The 19,624-nt window shown below is 33.9% G+C and overlaps 1 protein-coding gene and 1 long non-coding RNA gene across 2 annotated transcripts; one reads left to right on the forward strand and one right to left on the reverse strand.

Moving 5' to 3' along the window:
- Positions 1-219: 219 nt before the first annotated feature.
- Positions 220-18,902, forward strand: LOC128203042 (cathepsin L-like). The gene is made up of 10 exons (XM_052904291.1): positions 220-361; positions 12,579-12,626; positions 13,365-13,478; positions 14,128-14,235; positions 14,690-14,775; positions 15,370-15,397; positions 15,607-15,784; positions 16,414-16,626; positions 17,604-17,736; positions 18,128-18,902. The coding sequence occupies exons 1-10, from the start codon at positions 249-251 to the stop codon at positions 18,304-18,306; spliced, it is 1,200 nt and encodes a 399-aa protein (XP_052760251.1). The 5' UTR covers positions 220-248; the 3' UTR covers positions 18,307-18,902.
- LOC128203043 (uncharacterized) lies at positions 6,039-7,507 on the reverse strand. The gene is made up of 2 exons (XR_008255850.1): positions 7,390-7,507; positions 6,039-6,502 (listed from the first exon to the last, which is right to left on the reverse strand). It is a non-coding gene; the product is annotated as an uncharacterized LOC128203043 (long non-coding RNA).
- Positions 18,903-19,624: the final 722 nt, after the last annotated feature.

A 19,624-nucleotide genomic window follows, 5' to 3' on the forward strand; every position in this document is an offset into this window, starting at 1 on the left:
ATTAAGCGATTTTACTGTCATCTCGTATATTGCTAAGGTCTCCGTTTTTGTATAAAAAAACGTTTGCGGGCATTAATTTCATAGTTGTTATTTCATATTTTATTTCGATTTTGTACCAACCGGGCTGTTGCGTGGCCCTAAGAACATTTAAAATATATTTAGTGTTATGTAACCTACAATCATCGATAGCGTTACCTCCCTTGATTAAAAAAACTATTATTGTTTGGTACGTTATTGTTTTGGGTTCAATGAGCACCAATATAAACACACTCGTGACAAAGAAAATGAACTTTGGAACGAAAAGAGCAATGGCTTCTTACGCAGTTTGGGCTTTAATTTCCTTTGCAGTGTTATCTTTGGGGTAAGTTTATCTCTGACTGGTGTAAATTGTTGTGAAATACAACTGTCATCCAATAATGGCTATTTAAAACAAACAAAAACGGAGAAAACTGGTCAACTTACTGAACAATCTGTTTTAAGCACTTTACCATTTAGTCCAAATAATTGTACGTTGACGGATTTTTTTTAGATTTTTGATATGGCAAATCCTTCATGTACAAAAAGCTTTTTGGAAATATACACAGTCAAAGTTAACTGTTAAGAGTGGGGTTAGCGACTTGAAGGACAATGAGGGTGTTATGTACAGCAATGACGAATCCAAAGCAGAGATTCTCAACAACTTTTTCTGTAGTGTTTTCACTAACGAAGACATTGAGAGTGTACCACATATGACAGATATACATAAACATCACAGAAGAATCAATCTGCAAGCACCTCCAGAAATTGAAGACCAGCAAATCGTCTGGGCCAGATGGCTTCCATCCAAGAATCTTGAAGGAGGTAGCAGAGAGCATAGCAGCACCACTGTGTCAAATCTTCAGACAGTCACTTGATTCCGGTCAGCTGCCCTCACAATGGAAACAGGGCCAAGTCACCCCAATATTTAAAAAAGGAGACCGCAGTACACCTGGGAACTATCGGCCTGTCAGTCTGACATTGGTCCTATGTAAGGTGATGGAGTCCTTCATTCGAGAAGCACTGATGGACCATATGACAGCAAATAATTTTTTCTGCGACGAACAACATGGATTTGTCCCTGGCCGTTCATGTATGACACAATTGTTAGTTTGCCTGGATGAATGGACCGAGGCGTTGGACAGAGGGGCATGTATGACACAATTGTTAGTTTGCCTGGATGAATGGACCGAGGCGTTGGACAGAGGGGATCCGCTGGACACTGTGTATCTCGACTTTAAGAAGGCATTCGACACGGTTCCACACCAGAGACTATCCAACAAGATAAGAAGTTACGGCATAAAGGGGAAAGTGAGAGACTGGATAATCAGCTTTCTACAAGACCGTTTACAGAGGGTAGCAGTCAACGGGCACACATCCAGTTGGGCGGAAGTGACAAGCGGTATTCCTCAGGGCAGCGTCCTTGGACCCATACTCTTTGTAATCTTCATAAATGATCTACCGGATGCTGTCAGGAGTGTGACTCGTATCTTCGACGACGACACAAAGATGTATGGAAAATCTGCGACGAACGAAAACAGGGCGAAGCTGCAAGAAGACATTGAGAGGCTGTCAAATTGGTTAGACACGTGGCTCCTGCGCTTCAATGCAAGTAAATGCAGCGTTATGCACCTTGGTCATAACAACAAACGGCACCAGTACTACATGCGCGACAGTGAAGGGCAGCAAACAGAACTAGCAGCAGCAGAAATGGAAAAAGAGCTTGGGCTAAATGTAGATGACAAGTTGACCTTCCATCAACATGTCAACACTGCAGTGGGGAAGGCAAACAGAATCCTGGGGCTCATAAAGAGAACTTTTACAACAAGAGCTAACATTGTTATGAAGAAGTTGTATACGACCATGGTTCGGCCAGTGCCGGAGTACGGGAATGCCCCCAGAATACAGCAGTATGCCATTGACATCGACAAAATGGAGAAAGTTCAGAGAAGAGCTACATGGCTTTGTAACGATGTCAAGGATCTGCCCTACGAAGAGAGGCTACGAAAACTCAAACTGCCATCCCTCTACTTCAGAAGAGAGAGAGGAGACATGATCCAGGTATTCAAAATCCTGAAGGGCATTGACAGGATTGACCAAGACAGCCTACTGCCATATCCCAAGGTACGAGAAACCGGGGCCACAGCATGAAACTGAAAAAGCAGCGTAGCAGACTAAATGTCGGGAAGTATTCGTTCTGTGTGAGGGTTGTAAACGATTGGAATAGTTTGCCCAACTGGGTTGTGGATGCAAAAGACCTTAACGCTTTTAAGACCAAGCTTGACAAGCACTGGGGTTACAAACAATTTTTAACTAGACCCACGCATGCAGTCATAGGTGTTAAAAGAAGACTTGAGCGGGAGTTACAGGCCTAGCCTAAATCCTGTAGAACCGGTAACAAAGGTAACAAAGGTAACAAATTGTTTAGTATCAAAAGTGGGTAGTTGTTCCGATCAGGATTCCGGGTTAAAGCATATAGCGTCTATAAAATATCATAAAAACAAGAAATATTATCAGATAATGTTATTTTATATTAGTTCCGTACGCACACAAAAAATATCCAACTTATAATTATGAGTTTGACGGCTTTTCTTTATTTCATTCTGTCAAAACATAACGATATATACATGAATGGGCACCTGCAAGGCTTCAGGGCACAGTTTTAAATCGCTCGGAACATTTTGGCCATGGCCGAGTTGTTACTATTGTTTAACGAGGTCTATCTCGAAGCTTTGTCGGAGGAGGCCGAGTTATTACGATTGTATCGAGTTGTTCCCCTTCGCATAATTGTTACCTGTGTCAGTCAACTTTCGTTTTATTGGAAAGGTAAACAACTTGTTTTAATGCATTAAATGCTTGTTTAGTGCAAAATAACATTTCACTTACATGGTAAAATATGAATTTAACTCTTTATGATCAATTTCAACCATAAAATACTTCACTTAAAACAATTTCAATATTTTTAAAACACCCCCGTTTTTTGCACATTCCCGTTTAGACGTTAGGGATTGGAAGAATCCCGTATAACACGTCTATTATTTTAGACTATTTACCCTTTTACTTAGTTTCAGCAGTCTGTTGGAAGATGCACTTATTAAAATCTGACATCCAATAAATCTGTCTGCCCAGTGATGTCCTCAAACCTACAACTGCTTGAACATGTAATTAACCAGGTTGCTGGCTCTTACCAACATACTACATAGACAGGGGTGGGATCCAGGAATTGACATTTAAAGAGAGAAAGCAATAAACTAGGGGCACAACCTTTTGACATGAACCCCTCCTTCTTAACCAAAAGTATATGGCGTAAACTGTCTGCATGTGGATTTTGGGTTACTCAATCAAGAAAATGTTAACAATTTGTAGTTGGAAATGATGCATTGTGAGCATATTTTATTATTTTTTTCTCCTATTTAGACATAAAAAGTAAACTTGGATGATTTTATGAGTATACTTTTGTATTAATTACAAAGTTACAAATGTATGAGGGAGATAATAAACTTGTCTGTTTGGCAAGGTATTAGACTGACATTGTGCATTTAATCTGTTAGAGTTACACTGTGGACTCATGCATTCCATTTCAGTATTATTGGCAATTTTTAGAATAGAAGTTCTAGCTATTTGACTCGCATTCATTCTCGACTTTCCAATAGACCATAATCCTTTGCGGCATGGTGACTTCCGGTTTATTTCCGGGTTATGACGAAGTACAATAACAGCGATAAATACGGACAAATTATCATTCCAGGTTTGTTATAATTTATTTATTTTTATTAGATTTGTCATTTTAATGAGTTTATATTACATTATTGTGATATTATTTGAATGTCATGAGCTATAAATCGCTTGACTGTTTACTTGGACAGTTAGTTCTGGTGGGTGGGGTAGATGGTTCAGAAAAGACTGCAGTTACTATTCTTATTGGAGTATTATAAACAACAAATTCTCATCTATTCTAAAACATTTGTTTTGAAAATTAACACAAATAATACATTAGTCTGTTTTACTATCTGACAGTCATAATCTAATGAGGAATCTGTATGTACATTACCAGGTATAACTAATAGTCTTATGAATGAACATAAATAAATCATCATCAATATAAATTATGATATTTATACTGCTGTGTGTATTTTATTACTATGTAATAAACATTTTACATAGAGTAATTATGTCATGCTGTCACCTGTGTAGTCTCCTGAATGATTTGTTATTTTCAAATATTATGATGGCCACCGGACTAGTCGCATACCCCCAGGCCTGGAATTAAATCGGTTTCCAGATTGTCTTAAAACCCATTCATAAATAAGTCGGAGAGTAACTTACTTTTTTATAAAAATATGCTTTTTATGTTCCATTCCTTTCTTTACAGATATGATTCAAATATGCTGATGTTACCTTCTGAGATCATTACTTTCAATGAAGAACATCACTACAATTGGTTGGGCTGCTAGATTGGTAGCAACGTGATGGACAGCTAGTACCTGACATGCTATTGTTGGTTTGGCATCTATTGCTTACTGGGCCGCTATATTGGATGGACCATACGTGTTGGTTGAACAATTATAAATGGTTGGACTGGAAGTGTTGGTTGGACCACCAGTGTTGTTTGGACTGCTTGTTGGACAGAATGTGTGATAGACAACTAGCGTTATTTGAATCACTGTTGGGTCATATTGGTTTGATTCCCATTGCTAGTACTTGTTGGATCTCTTTTGTTGGTTGAACTGTTGTTTTTTTACTGCTGTTATTGATATTCATACATGTATAATATGTTAAGTGCTTAGTATTCAACACTTATTATTATTATTGTTATCATAAGAAATAGTATTATTCAAAAATCATATAAATATATAAAATTAAATATATTTTTATGTCCTTGTACTTTAGTTATGTTTTACATTTACAATGTGCATCATAATGTTTTATTATATGAACAACTCTTTTTATAGATATTTAAATAAACATTAATTCTGTACAACCATTTTTTGTTTCTTTTGCTACAATTTGTATGATAGTGTCAGACATTTTCTACAGAAATGATAAATTTGTCATAAAAAAAAAACACAGCAAAAAAATCAGAGCTCATGGTAACTTCTTTAAATGCTGATTTTCATCAAAATGAATAAGTTGAATTGCATCATTGAATGTATGATTCTTCATTAAATTTGATGAGATCTCCTGCCAATTGACCTTTAGGGACATGCACCTTTAAAACTGCAATCTTACAGATTAACCGATTTTGATATCATTGCCTTCAATTCAGTCAGTCATATAAGATGATTCACAAAATAACAGATCTCAGTTGTTTGAAACACTGTCAAAAGACTCCATTTTCTTAAAGCGTTAGAAACGCTTTTTAACCATAAATATATCCATTTTCAAACAAAGATACGTACAAATGTTATCTGATCTTCTATCAGCAATCTTTTATCACTGGTTTTCAGACTTTTTTTGTCAAAACGGTCAAGATAATTCTGTAAAAATGTTTTATGATCTTCCATCAGCAATCTTATATCACTGGTTTTCAGACATTTTTTGTCAAAATGGTCAGTCTGAGAATGCAGCTTTAAACTTGAGCACTGTATTTACAATGATGAACAATTTTAGTTATGAAAATTAAAATACATAGGAGCAGATGTATTGAATCATTCAAGTCTTGAAATATTATGTATGATCTTGCTGGACATGAGCCTATTGTTTCTGGAAATTTGCATGTGTACCAAGTTTCATTTAAATCTCAAGGCTGTTTGAATTTGGGCCAAGAAAATATTCGGCCTACAGTACTGCGCTAACGACACCTAGGCTTATTGACTATAACAATACTAAAGTAACATGATAGGAAAAAGCTCGAAGCAAGGGCTGCCAGAAAAAGCACGGTGTTCCTACAAACTAAGCTAACCGGGTGGCTAGTTATTGCCCACAAACGTTGACTCGATTTTATGTCTTTTTAATATTAACCATGGGAGTTTACACAGTCATTGGAATAAAAAGATCATAGACAATCATATTAATAACAACGGTATTTTTTACAATTTAATAATAACATTAAACATGATATAATTCAAAAACAATAAATTGTCCTTGGTATGCAATAATCCCTTTAAAGGTTCATTTGCCAAGGGTTCAAAAACCAAATCTTGCTTCTTTTTGAAAAATCTCTTGTTGGACTATTATCGGCTATAGTGTTGTTTCACATCCTGTGTCATAATTTTAAGTTCTACATGTCTACTTTTTGTACCAAACATTTAAATTTATGTCACTTGTGTGCATTTCTTTAGTCCTTGCAGTCAGGGAAAGTTTTCATTCATATTGACACACTTAATTTATTTTATCTCTGTTCTTGAACCGATTCCGTCTCTTGTGTTTTGCACAAATTTTTCTTGTAAAACCACTGATATAGCAGGTGCTATCAGATCAATGGTATCAACTGCCTACTCCTGTTGAGCATCAACTTGGCGGAATCAAACATCCAGAATGGACATCTCTGAAATAAAATAAATAGTTTTATCATCATCCAACTTAGCCAGAAAAAATAAAAATACAAAAAGACTCTTAACTGTTAAAGCTGCACTCTCACAGATATACCGTTTTGACAACTTTTTTTATTTGTTGTCTTGGAAAGAGGCAATTTCTGCGTAAATATCTGCAAACCAGTGATATAAGCCTGCTGACAAAAAAATCAGATCACCGATTTTCATATCTCCATTTAAAAATTATTATTTTATGGCTAATTTTAAAAGCGTTTCTAACGGTTTAAGAAAAATGCATTAAAAATTATTTTATTTACTTAAAAATGAAAATCTGCGATCCAATGTTTTGTCAGCAGTCTTATATCACTGGTTTTCTTGCACGTTTGCATAAATTGGCAGTCGAAGACAAAAAAACAACAGTTGTCAAAATGTTTAATATGTGAGAGTGCAGCTTTAATATCAGTCAGATATTTAAATAGTTACAATTTACTAGTACAATATTAATAAGCTGTTATTTTAAGACCTGCATATTTGTTTACATACAGCACAGCAGTCAGTATTTAAATGCCCTTCTTAATCACATTTAAGCTTCATTTACTTGACTGTTTTGAAGTTGCAGATTTTAACAATTTCACACTAATTGCAACATATCATTCATTTAATTTAATAACAAACTCAACAAACCACAATTGAATGCATACTTTATAACAACCAATATGTATTTGAAGTCTTTGAGAACTACTATGAAAGTCTTTACCATAATATTTGTTATTTTACCCCACCCACTTAAATGTGTATTGAAGTTGGGTATAAACGTCAAAAACTTCATTGACATTTACAAAAAGCGGTAGATATTTATAGAAGAATGTATAACCTGATGTTCCTAACATGTTTTACTCACCTATCGATCTATTTTGCCAAGTATGCTCTTCCTTTCACTCGTATCGATAACTAGGAAATTGAATGCGGAAATAAACCGGAAGTCACCTTTGTCGCAAAGCATTATGGGCTTCTGGAATAAGGCGAATTGCCAAATTCCGGTATGACTTAATAAAATAACCTATTTTTCGCGAAATAGGTTATTTTCGAAAATAGGTTATTTTCGCGAAACTAAGATTTTGAAAGAAATATTAAATCAGATTTAGTTTTGGCGAAAATAACATTTTTGACCAAAATATATATAGTCAGTTTTTGGCAAAAATAAAGTTATTTTCATGACGAAAATAAGATTTTGAAAGATATATGAAAATAGAGTTAGTTTTGGCGAAAATAACATTTTTGACCAAAATATAGTTGCAAATAAAGTCATTTTCGCGAAAATAAGATACTGATATAAATATGAAAATAGGGTTAGTTTTGGCGAAAATAACTTTTTTTGACAATAATTTATTTAGTTTTTACTAAAATGAAGTTATTTTCGCGAAACTAAGATTCTGATATAAATATGAAAATAGGGTTAGTTTTGGGGAAAATAGCCTTTTTTGACAATAATGTATTTGGTTTTTACTAAAATAAAGTTATTTTCGCGAAACTAAGATTCTGATATAAATATGAAAATAGAGTTAGTTTTGGCGAAAATAACATTTTTGACCAAAATATAGTTGCATATAAAGTCATTTTCGCGAAAATAAGATACTGATATAAATATGAAAATAGGGTTAGTTTTGGCGAAAATAACCTTTTTTGAAAATAATGTATTTAGTTTTTACTAAAATAAAGATTTTTACTAAAATAAAGTTATTTTCGCGAAAATAAGATACTGATTTAAATATGAAAATAGGGTTAGTTTTGGGGAAAATAACATTTTTTGACAATAATGTATTTAGTTTTACTAAAATCAAGTTATTTTTGCGAAAAATCAGATTTTGATATAAATATGGTTAGTTTTGGCGAAAATAACATTTTTTGATGATAATGTATTTAGTTTTTACTATTAAAAATCCAAGTTATTTTTGCGAAAATCAGATTTTGATAAAAATCAGATTTTGATAAAAATCTGAAGGTAGGGTTAGTTTTGGTGAAAATAACATTTTTGACAATTATGTGGTTAGTTTTTGGCAAAAATAAAGTTCTTTTCTCGAAAATAAGATTTTTTAAAAAAAAAATGGGAGAAATACATTCTGTTGCCGTAAATGACAATTTTTAATCCAAAATATTAAAAAACTTTTATTCGGTCTACATTTAACACATATGACAGGTGCATTAGTGTTTCGAAACTATTGTGTTTATAAGAAAAATGAACAATGATTATTGATAGTATTTTGACATGTTTCTGTTAATCACACCTCCTTCCGAAATGTGCAACATCAAAGCGGTTATACACACTTGTTTGTCATTAAGCGGATTAAGTTAATGACAATGACCCATAATTATAGACTGTTATTGCTACTGCAGCAGGTACATGATAAAACTAAAGGGAACAATCAAAGATATGCCCTACAACAATAGTAGTCTTAAATCGCTCATTGCTGATAGTATTGCTCATCCCGATTTTTATGGTAAAGTTTTAAAGAAAATTCGGAAAATTAAAATGTTTCCAGCAGGTAGTTGGGCAGATAGACTTAATGAATTACTTGGATTTTATTTAAACCGTGGATATAAAGGCAATTTTTTGAAGAGCATTTGCCTTCTTGTTTTTGAAGATGAATACCTGAAACAAAATATTGGGTTGAATATAGCATCCTTTCATAACTAAACTTTCAGAGCTTTGATTTTTATGAAGATTTTGCTAATTCATGTTATCTTTAAAACCGTATATTTGGCGAACACGTTTTGGCTGACTCCGAGTGTTTTGGCATGTGACTTCATTTTCTTCAAACTTGTACATTTTCAAATCATTTAGAAGGAGAGATTAGCAAATACAAGTCGCTTTATTTTTAATAATGTTTTTCTTTATTTGTTCCCAGTTTTAGTACAACGATGCTTTTTATTCTTGATAAACATACCAAGTTTGTAGAGTTTTGTGCTGTTCTATGTTTCTTGTTTGTTCTATGTCTTTAGCGTCTACCCAGTGCCACTAAACCGGGTTTATGTTTAAACTTTTGCTACTGAGCTTGTTTCTGTTGCTTTTTGCATAAATATTAAAAGGGGATGCCGACATGTCCAAAATGTTATTAATGCCCAAAATAACCCGATTTTTAGATTTTTACCCAAACTTATTACACCCCCAAATTTTTTATTTTTTCCAAAATCTAACTACATTTTTGTCAAAAATGGTATTTTCGACAAAACTTACCAGATTTTTATCAAAATCTTATTTTCGCGAAAATAACTTTATTTTAGCCCAAACTAAGTACATAATTTTCAAAAAAATATTATTTTTGCCAAAGCTTTCCAGATTTTTACCAACATCTTATTTTCGTGAAAATACCTTATTTTAGCCATAAACTAACTACATGTTTGTCAAAGATGTTATTTTCGCCAAAACTAACCCTTATAATTTTCAGATTTTTACCAAAACTTATTTCCGCGAAAATAACTTTATTTTATCCCAAAACTAACTACATTTTTTCCCGAAATATTATTTTCGCCAACACTTTTTGTCAAAAATGTTATTTTCGCGAAAATAACTTATTTTCATAAAAAATAACGGACCCAAAATAACCTTATTTTCGTATTTTAGTCAAAAAAGCTATTTTCGTATTTTAGTCATACCCCCAAATTCAGTTCAATTTATAGACTTGAGTTTTTTGATGAATTTTATATATCAAGAATTTTACTTGTAATCATAATAGAACTATTGTACACTGTTTTGATCAAATAAAACTATTTTAATGCACATTGCACTATGTATTGGCATTGTCATTGTGTCAGTGAGTAGTGAAACAGTGACCATACTTAGCGATATACTAGGAGTGTGTGCACTTCAAAATCAGTACATACACATGTATCACAGACATAAATTTTGAGTGATAAACCTTGAACTACTTACAAAATAATGCATTTATGGAAAATATTAATTACAGATATCAAGATTGTAACCATATATTGAATAGCTGAACACACAAAAGTATTAAATGATCGGTGAGTGCTAAAAGATTTACTGTGATCTACTATTGTCTCAAGGTAGAAACATTGTGTTTTCTGCACCTTTCTTTCAAATTAAACTTGGTTTCCATCATAAGAACCATTGTTTTCGACATGTATTCATCCTTTTTGGTATTTTAATTTATAACAATTGTATTAAGTGTGGTAAATCCGATTTGGGAGTAATAGTGCACCTTTGAAACTTTGGGGTTAAACCTATTCCTGTCCAAGTTGGAGTTTTTGCATAAACAAAAAGATATAATGGGAAATGAAATCAGTAAAGACAGCCATAAAAGCAGCAGAAACTGAAAGTGATCAACATAAACATCTTAGGCCTTCTATGGATTGCTTGAGATAGAGAGAGAAAAAAGCCTCTGTCAGTTTTTGTTCATGTTTTACGATCTGTAATGCAATACTTCATTGGGAATTTTTATATTCATACTTGGACTTGATACATGAAAGCATTGAAAATATATCCAGATAACTGCTAAAAACAGCTGAACGAAAAAGTCCTGAATGATCTCTTACCAATGTATAATTTGCTTGATACAGCCATTTGCCCCACTATATAGGCTGCAATACTAGTATGATTTACAGACCTGATACAGCCATTTGCCCAACTATATAGGCTGCAATACTAGTATGATTTAAAGACATGATACAGCCATTTGCCCCACTATATAGGCTGCAATACTAGTATGATTTACAGACATGATACAGCCATTTGCCCCACTCTTGACTGCAATACAAGTATGATTTACAGACTTGATACAGCCATTTGCCCCACTATATAGACTGCAATACTAGTATGATTTACAGACTTGATACAGTCATCTGCCCCACTGTAGACTTCAATACAAGTATGATTTACAGACTTGATACAGCCATTTCCCCACTGAAGACTGCAATACAAGTATGATTTACAGACTTGATACAGCCATTTGCCCCACTATATAGACTGCAATACTAGTATGATTTACAGACATGATACAGCCATTTGCCCCACTATATAGGCTGCAATACTAGTATGATTTACAGACATGATACAGCCATTTGCCCCACTCTAGACTGCAATACAAGTATGATTTACAGACTTGATACAGCCATCTGCCCCACTGTAGACTTCAATACAAGTATGATTTACAGACTTGATACAGCCATTTTCCCACTGAAGACTTCAATACAAGTATGATTTACAGACTTGATACAGCCATCTGCCCCACTGAAGACTGCAATACAAGTATGATTTACAGACTTGATACAGCCATTTGCCCCACTGTAGACTTCAATACAAGTATGATTTACAGACCTGGTACAGCCATTTGCCCAACTGTACACTGCAATACTAATTGATTTACAGACCTGATACAGCCATTTGCCCCACTGTAGACTTCAATACTAGTATGATTTACAGACCTGGTACCGCCATTTGCCCCACTGTAGACTTCAATACAAGTATGATTTACAGACCTGATACAGCCATTTGCCCCATTGTAGACTGCAATACTAATTGATTTACAGACCTGATACAGCCATTTGCCCCACTGTAGACTTCAATACAAGTATGATTTACAGACCTGGTACAGCCATTTGCCCCATTGTAGACTGCAATACTAATTGATTTACAGACCTGATACAGCCATTTGCCCCACTGTAGACTTCAATACTAGTATGATTTACAGACCTGGTACAGCCATTTGCCCCACTGTAGACTTCAATACAAGTATGATTTACAGACCTGGTACAGCCATTTGCCCCACTGTAGGCTTCAATACTAGTATGATTTACAGACCTGGTACAGCCATTTGCCCCACTGTAGACTGCAATACAAGTATGATTTACAGACCTGGTACAGCCATGCCATTTGCCCCACTGTAGGCTTCAATACTAGTATGATTTACAGACCTGGTACAGCCATTTGCCCCACTGTAGACTGCAATACTAATATGATTTACAGACCCGATACAGCCATTTGCCCCACTGTAGACTGCAATACTAATATGATTAACTGACCTGATACAGCCATTTTAAAAATATATTTAATACATATATAATTTATTTCAGGAGCTGCAGATATGCAGAAGATGAGGACTCTGCTAGAAACTTATTCAAGTTTGTACACAATCATTTTATAACACCTCTCCAACCAATAATGGGTAGTGTCAGTCAGAGTCAATACGTAGTGGTATAAAAAAAATTTTATGTAGTATATATCTATGTACAGATCTTTTTTATACACTATGTACATGTATTTGTAAAGTGGTATAATCTCTGACTGATACTGCCACCTTCACTCCCACTAAAATATAAGTTTCAAATAAATAATTGAATATAAGGTAGTTTGAGTCTTTGCAGCTTTTCTCATAAGAATAAGATAAGTAAAAGCTAAGAAATAACCATTTCTGTATGTTTACAATCTGGTTTGGTAGAAGTTTATTTAATTGTTACACACCGAGTCATGAAAAACTTCTTACGAGACTAATGAAAGAAACTGTGATGATACTAACTGGTGCAGTGTTCAACAACATCTTAGTCATCCATACATCTTCCATCAAGGTTATAAGACTGTTATATATATATCTGAACATAATAGAGCTGGCTGGTAACCTTAAGCAAAACTCCCCCACCCCCCATTTATAGAAAAAATTCCTGTGGAAAACATACAGATGTGGTTGATTTTCTGATGAATAAACAAAATTTACTCAAGACTAGCATCAACAAAGTACAATGTGTGTATCTAATTAACCATTCATTTTTCCAAATTTAAAATATTTTTCCATTTTGAAAGATACTGGTTATAAAAAAACAACAACCAAAAAGCAGTGTTATTATGTTATTTTGTTTTTCAAGGTTGTGGCAGAAAGAATATGAGGTACAGTATGACAGCTATCTCCAGGCGGAGGAAAAGTTCCATGTTTTCTGGGACAACATCAAGTACATCAACAATCTTAATAAGGAGTACAGGTAACGTCCATTTTGTTATAACATGTTATCACCTTACATATATAGGATAGACAATTGGCTGCATTTTAAAAAAAACAAACTTTTATCAGTTATTCTAGCGTGTGATTAATGTTTTATTATGAAAATGATAGCAAGTTAAAATATAGTTTTCACCGGTTTATGAGATTAATGATAGAGAGGATATTTGTTTATTTCATTGTAAGATCATATTTTATTTCCCGAGTGTCATAGAAAAACATACTTTCACTGAAATAAACAAATATCTTCCATACCATTTATTTCATAGACAGGTGAAAACTACATGTTAAAATTATTTATAATCACATGCTCGAATAACTGATAAAAGTTTTTTAAAAATCTAGAAAAAATGCAGTAAATTGTCAGTATTGGGAATATTGTTCCTTTTACATTAAAGATTTTGTAGTGAAAATATCAAATTAATATTTTCACTGTGGTTATTTCAATGATAAAACTCCATATTTCATTGTAAAGCATGAAAGAAATTGATCCATTTTTATTTTGACAAAATGGTTTCAGGTACTTATCCTGATGTTTTGAAAGAAATATTCTTGCATGTTAGGTCGTAAACATGTGGTGTCTGTTGTTGTGTAAGTTTTCATTTAATGTAACATTTTATGACAATCAACAGTGGTGAGACAGAGTTCGCCCTGAACCATTTTGCTGCCATGACAACCAAAGAATTCAAGCAGAAAATACTGATGCCAAAAAGACAGCCGCCAGTTTTTGATGAATCAAGGTTTGTTAGTAAGGCTATTTTAGGCCATTTTTTAAAGCATATTCTAAATGGCATGATTAAGATGAGAAAGTACAGTTTATTAGGTAACATTTTTTGTAAACATGTATTTGACATTTATGATAAACCCTTTAAAGTGTTGAAAGTTTTACCATGTTGTCAGAGTGATGATTACTCATAAATGATAAGATCTTCTGCAATTTCATGGCTTTTATATTTACAACATTCCTTAAATCAAAGAGTTTGGAAATTAAAGATGTAGCAAAGACCTTATTTACACAAGTTTGCTGGTGATTAAATAATGATGTTGCAAAGTTAAACCTCGCAAAATCAGAAAAGGTTAGGAAACAAATGTGGAAAATGAACCTCATAAAATTGATTATACATGTTAAAGTTGGATTGTACATAACATTAAATATAAACAATGAAATTGATGTTTTAATTACATCTGTTACAGATATATCCGTGATAGACTGGGTCGAGACATTCCAGACTCATTTGACTGGGTAGAGAAAGGAAGAGTGACACCAGTCAAGGACCAAGGTAGGTGTCCAGGGAATATAATGTTTAAAGATGCACTCTTACTCCCAAATAAGATTTACGACAATTAATAATATTGTTTTAGTTGTACTTAAAGGATGAATAAATAAAACAATGGTTCTTATGAAGGATACCGAGTTTAATTGGAAAGAAATGAGCATAAAACAGGGTATTTCTACCTTAGGAGACTATAGTAGATCACAGTAAATCTTTAGCATTCACCAATTGTTTAATATTTTTGCTGTTAAATACACGGTATGTTAAACAATCTAGTTTCCAGTGATTAATATTTTCCATTCCAGCTTTATTTCTCAAAATGTATGTTTGTTATACATGTGTATGTATTGATTTTGAATAAGAGTGTCACTTAAATGGTTTACTGTTTATTAGATGTCTGCCTGATTGTTTAACATTGTGACAATTTACTGTCTAGATGATTAACTTGCACACAATGAAGTGAACACTTGAATTAAAGCTTCATGTATATGATGAATTCAGTTACTTTAAACTTTATTTATTTTATGATGATTGTGAAGGAAGTTCAAGTATTGCCATGATAGTCCATGATTTATGTGACATCATGTGTTCATCTTGCAGGGGATGTTGGCACTTGCTGGGCCTTCAGGTAAACTCATTTAAAGTAATAAGAAACCTAATAATTTATGTGATATAAATTAAAATTTAGGTATTCCTAAACACTCCATATTTACTAAATGTATCCATTCTGACATTTAGATAAATTTTAAACAGATGTTCCTTAAAGGTCTTTAAATGTTACTGAAAATCATATTTGTTGATTTTTTTTCCTGATTGAATGTGTTCGTTCAATATCAGCGCTGTTGAGAATATTGAGGGTCAGTGGATAGCCGCGGGTCAAAAGATGACCAACTTATCTGTGGAGCAAGTCGTGGAATGTGACAGTAACGTGGATCACTCAGGGAACTCCACACATGCGGACTGTGGTGTGTTTGGTGGATGGCCGTACCTTGCATACCAGTATGTTATGAAGGCTGTAAGTGAATTATTGACTTCACCGTTAGATTTAGCATACTGTATCTCATGTACCGTTCTTACATGTATGCCTTAAAATGCAGCTAATCAGTTTTCTTTCAGGTTCATTTCTTTAATGCATTATTGTATCCACTTGCCTTTTTAACACACTTTGATGAATGCCTATGTATACAGAACCATTTCTGTTGAATTTCCATATGATCATTAAGATGAGTTTATAGGTAAACTTGTATCTAACACTTTAGAGTCTCAAGCATTCTTAAAAATTATCATAGTATCTTGCTAACTGTATTTTGTTCTCCTTTTTGTGTGGTCTAGCTTCATAGGTAGACTTGAAATTCTGCTGTTAACTTGGTATATTTGCACTGCTGCTAGGTACAACTAAAACCTAAAGCCCCGTAGCTGATTGTATAAAAGTGGAGTATTCTTTGGTTTGATCAAAGTTAGCTGAAAAGTTTATTGATTGGTCAATATTTATCCAATCATTACTATTAACCAATCAAATGATTTAAATGTGCAAACTTACCAAAAGATAACCTGTAGACACCTTACCCAAGTTTTATACAATTTACTGCTAGAGACTTACATATTGGCATGCACTTTTTAAGTTTGACCCCTATTTTCTGACAGGGAGGCATGGAAACTGGGGAAGATTACAGTTACTGCTGTGGTCTGGGAGGCAAGCCCGGGACTTGCTCCATCTGCCCGGCAGCGGGCTACAACTGGACCCTGTGCGGTGATCCAACCTGGTTTTGTAACATGACACAAAGCTGTGGGGCTAAGATTAACCCCAAGAAGTTTGTCCCTGGACTTAAAGTTGTGGACTGGAAAGCCATCGATGAGGTTTGTAGAAAATCCCAGATTCATTTAGCTGTAATTTTTGCACTCGAGCCAAGGTAATGAAAATGACAGATTTTGTGTCCAACTTTTGAGCAATAAGAAAAAGTTGAATGTCCAAAGTTCATTATCTACAGGGTTTGAAGCAGGGATTAAACCTTTTGGTTTAAGAAGAAGTACTATATTTATGTATTTTAGATCATTTGTAAATACAGCTACCGGTATTAGCAGATATGTAAATATGTAAACCCATTCTTCTTGAAATATCTCAAGTCCCTTATCATAGGGTCAAGCTTAGAAATAGGGTAAATAGTACTGCATTTTGATCCAGGTTTTTGTATTCAACTTGTGTTGATTTTTACAGATTCAGATTTTTCAAGGCGTGAGCCAAGTGAAATCAGTATCAACAAAAATCCATGCATTACTAATTACCCTTTTATTATATACATTTCTGGTTAAATTAAAGTTATAAGACAAATGTTTTCATAATAAATCTCAATTGAATGACAAACTATTTGTTTTTTTTGACATCATTTACCATTGCACAATGATATTACATTTATGATGTTTCATCACCAGAGTGGAATACCGACTATAGTCTTTCACTTAGTCCTAAAGACTTTACTTTATGTATTGGTTGTGGATATAAGATCGGTATTTAATAGATTCGGTTATTTTCTCCCTTTAAAAAGTTCCAAGACTTTTAGGCAAAGTTGGAGGATTATTTTTTAAAGATAATCATGATGAATTATGTATTGGGTTTAGGCAAAGTATGAATTGGTTTATAAAATCAAATTTAAGCAAGTGAATTCGCTAAATATAACATGACACTGAACCCTGCTTACTGTATATTTAGAAATTGGGGCCCTTATATCCGTTTTAAATGGGCAGTTTGTGAGGCTCTATGAACCTGGGACAGGAACTACCACTGAGCAGAAAGCCATTTTTGTGAAAAATAGTTTGATATTTACATCTTGTTATAGGATGAAAACACAATAGCTGAACAAATGATGACCATTGGTCCATTATCTGTTGCCATGGATGCGACACTTTTGCAGCATTACCACAAGGGCGTGTTTGACCCCATCTTCTGCAGCAAGACAGCTCTGGATCACGGTTAGTTTAATACTGTTTCTCAATGTATACCCCTTAATGCATTTAAATTAAGCCAAAAATGTTTGTTTTTGGTTTCATTACTGACCCTTATCTTTTTATTGCCAGTAGACAATTATTTTTTTCTGACTGTTTCTACACATTCTATGTAGAATAAAGCTGTAGTATTTACAAATGTAATGGATCAGGTCTACTCAATTAAGGAGTTTTTATTTATCCTCACCAGGGTTATTTCTCATGACCACTTAAAATGGACACTAGTACTGGATTCTTCCAAAAAATCTGATTTGTCACAATCAAGCTGAAAGGGATTAATATAAACTTGACTCAGTCAAAACAAGTTATGTATGAAATAATGAGTTGAATTTACTTAATCAATAAATGCTCTTTTTAGCGGTTCTGCTGGTAGGATGGGGAGTTGAGAAGGACCTGTTCTCCACGAAGCCGTACTGGCGTGTAAAGAACTCCTGGGGCGCAAAGTGGGGAGAAAACGGATATTTCCGTATGCTCCGAGGGTCAGGGATATGTGGTATCAATACAGCGGTGACGACCGCAGTTCTGCAGAAACCTTAGGGTTGGATTTGGATAGGAAGAATATTCCTTCTCCTTTGTGAAAACATGAGTTAATAAGATGATGACACTTTCAAAATGAGATTAGATGATTAATTATTCACTAATAAATATTTTATTTTATTATTAGCAGGTAAAAGTTTCATAAGATTGTTTTTTGCAAGGTCATGATTCTGATATTGTTAAGCTTTGAAAGATTGTTTGCCACTTAATAAATCCAAGATTGTAGATTGGCATATAACCTTAAACTTACATGTGATTATGGACCTCTGATTTATTTCTATTCTAATTGTGAACGAGTAGCTGTGGCTAAAATGGAAAATAGAGCTCCACCATCTTTGCTGTTGTTTTGCCTTTGTAGACCATCATGGTGCTAGGATTATATGTGTTCGATTGTGAGAATGTATGTTTTTTATGAAGTTTGAGAACTCAATATATGATTACCATTATTATCTGTCAAAAACTGTGAAGTTTGTGAACCCAATATGTGATTATGATTATGATCTTTCAAAAACTGTGATATATTGTTTGTGTGTTACGTGATAAACTATGATTCCGAAAATAATATTTCTTTGAGAAATAAAAATGAGCAAACCTTTTATTGCTGGTCTTTTTTTGAAGGCATGAGCACCTTTGATTAATAGCAATATATACCAACCAGCATAATTTGCCAATACAACAAAGCTTTGATTTGTCTAAAGCAGCGCTTTAGAGTGAAGCTAGGGATGACAACAATATAAAAGTACTCGGCCCTGTTTCAGTTAAGATCATAAGACTTCAGATCATAAATATTTAGTCGTCAACAGCCTTTCAATAACATAAGGACATTTATCACATAGAGTCTGCCCATAATTTTAAACATATCACTCTTTAGCAGGCAAAGTTAACACCCAACAGATATCTTTAATATTAAAACAGGGCCCTAAAGACTCGTATTTTGTTCCCTTTTTATGGAGAATACCAATTATTCCTGTGTTTCAGGCTATCCAGGGTGACTGTAACAGCTCAAGAATTTGTCTCCTCTGTTGCACAGTCATACAAATCAGACTTTTGGAAGAACAAGCCAGACTTCTTATACTAGTGCTTGGCATCAACATTTGGTTATGTTTGGCTCAGATATCTATCATCACTAAATACTATGAACTAATTAAGCATTGAAAAGGGCAAGCAATCCATTTCATACACTTTACACCTGTCCAACTAAATGTTTATGGCCTTCAGTTTATATCCTTTGGATACAAGGGAAAAGGCACGACAGGAAATACACAAAAAGTAAAATGCTTCATACTTAGTTGACTGCATCTTCATGTCATGGTAGTCT

Source organism: Mya arenaria, chromosome 9 (assembly GCF_026914265.1).
Source record: "Mya arenaria isolate MELC-2E11 chromosome 9, ASM2691426v1".
In the NCBI taxonomy this organism is placed as follows: domain Eukaryota; kingdom Metazoa; phylum Mollusca; class Bivalvia; order Myida; family Myidae; genus Mya; species Mya arenaria.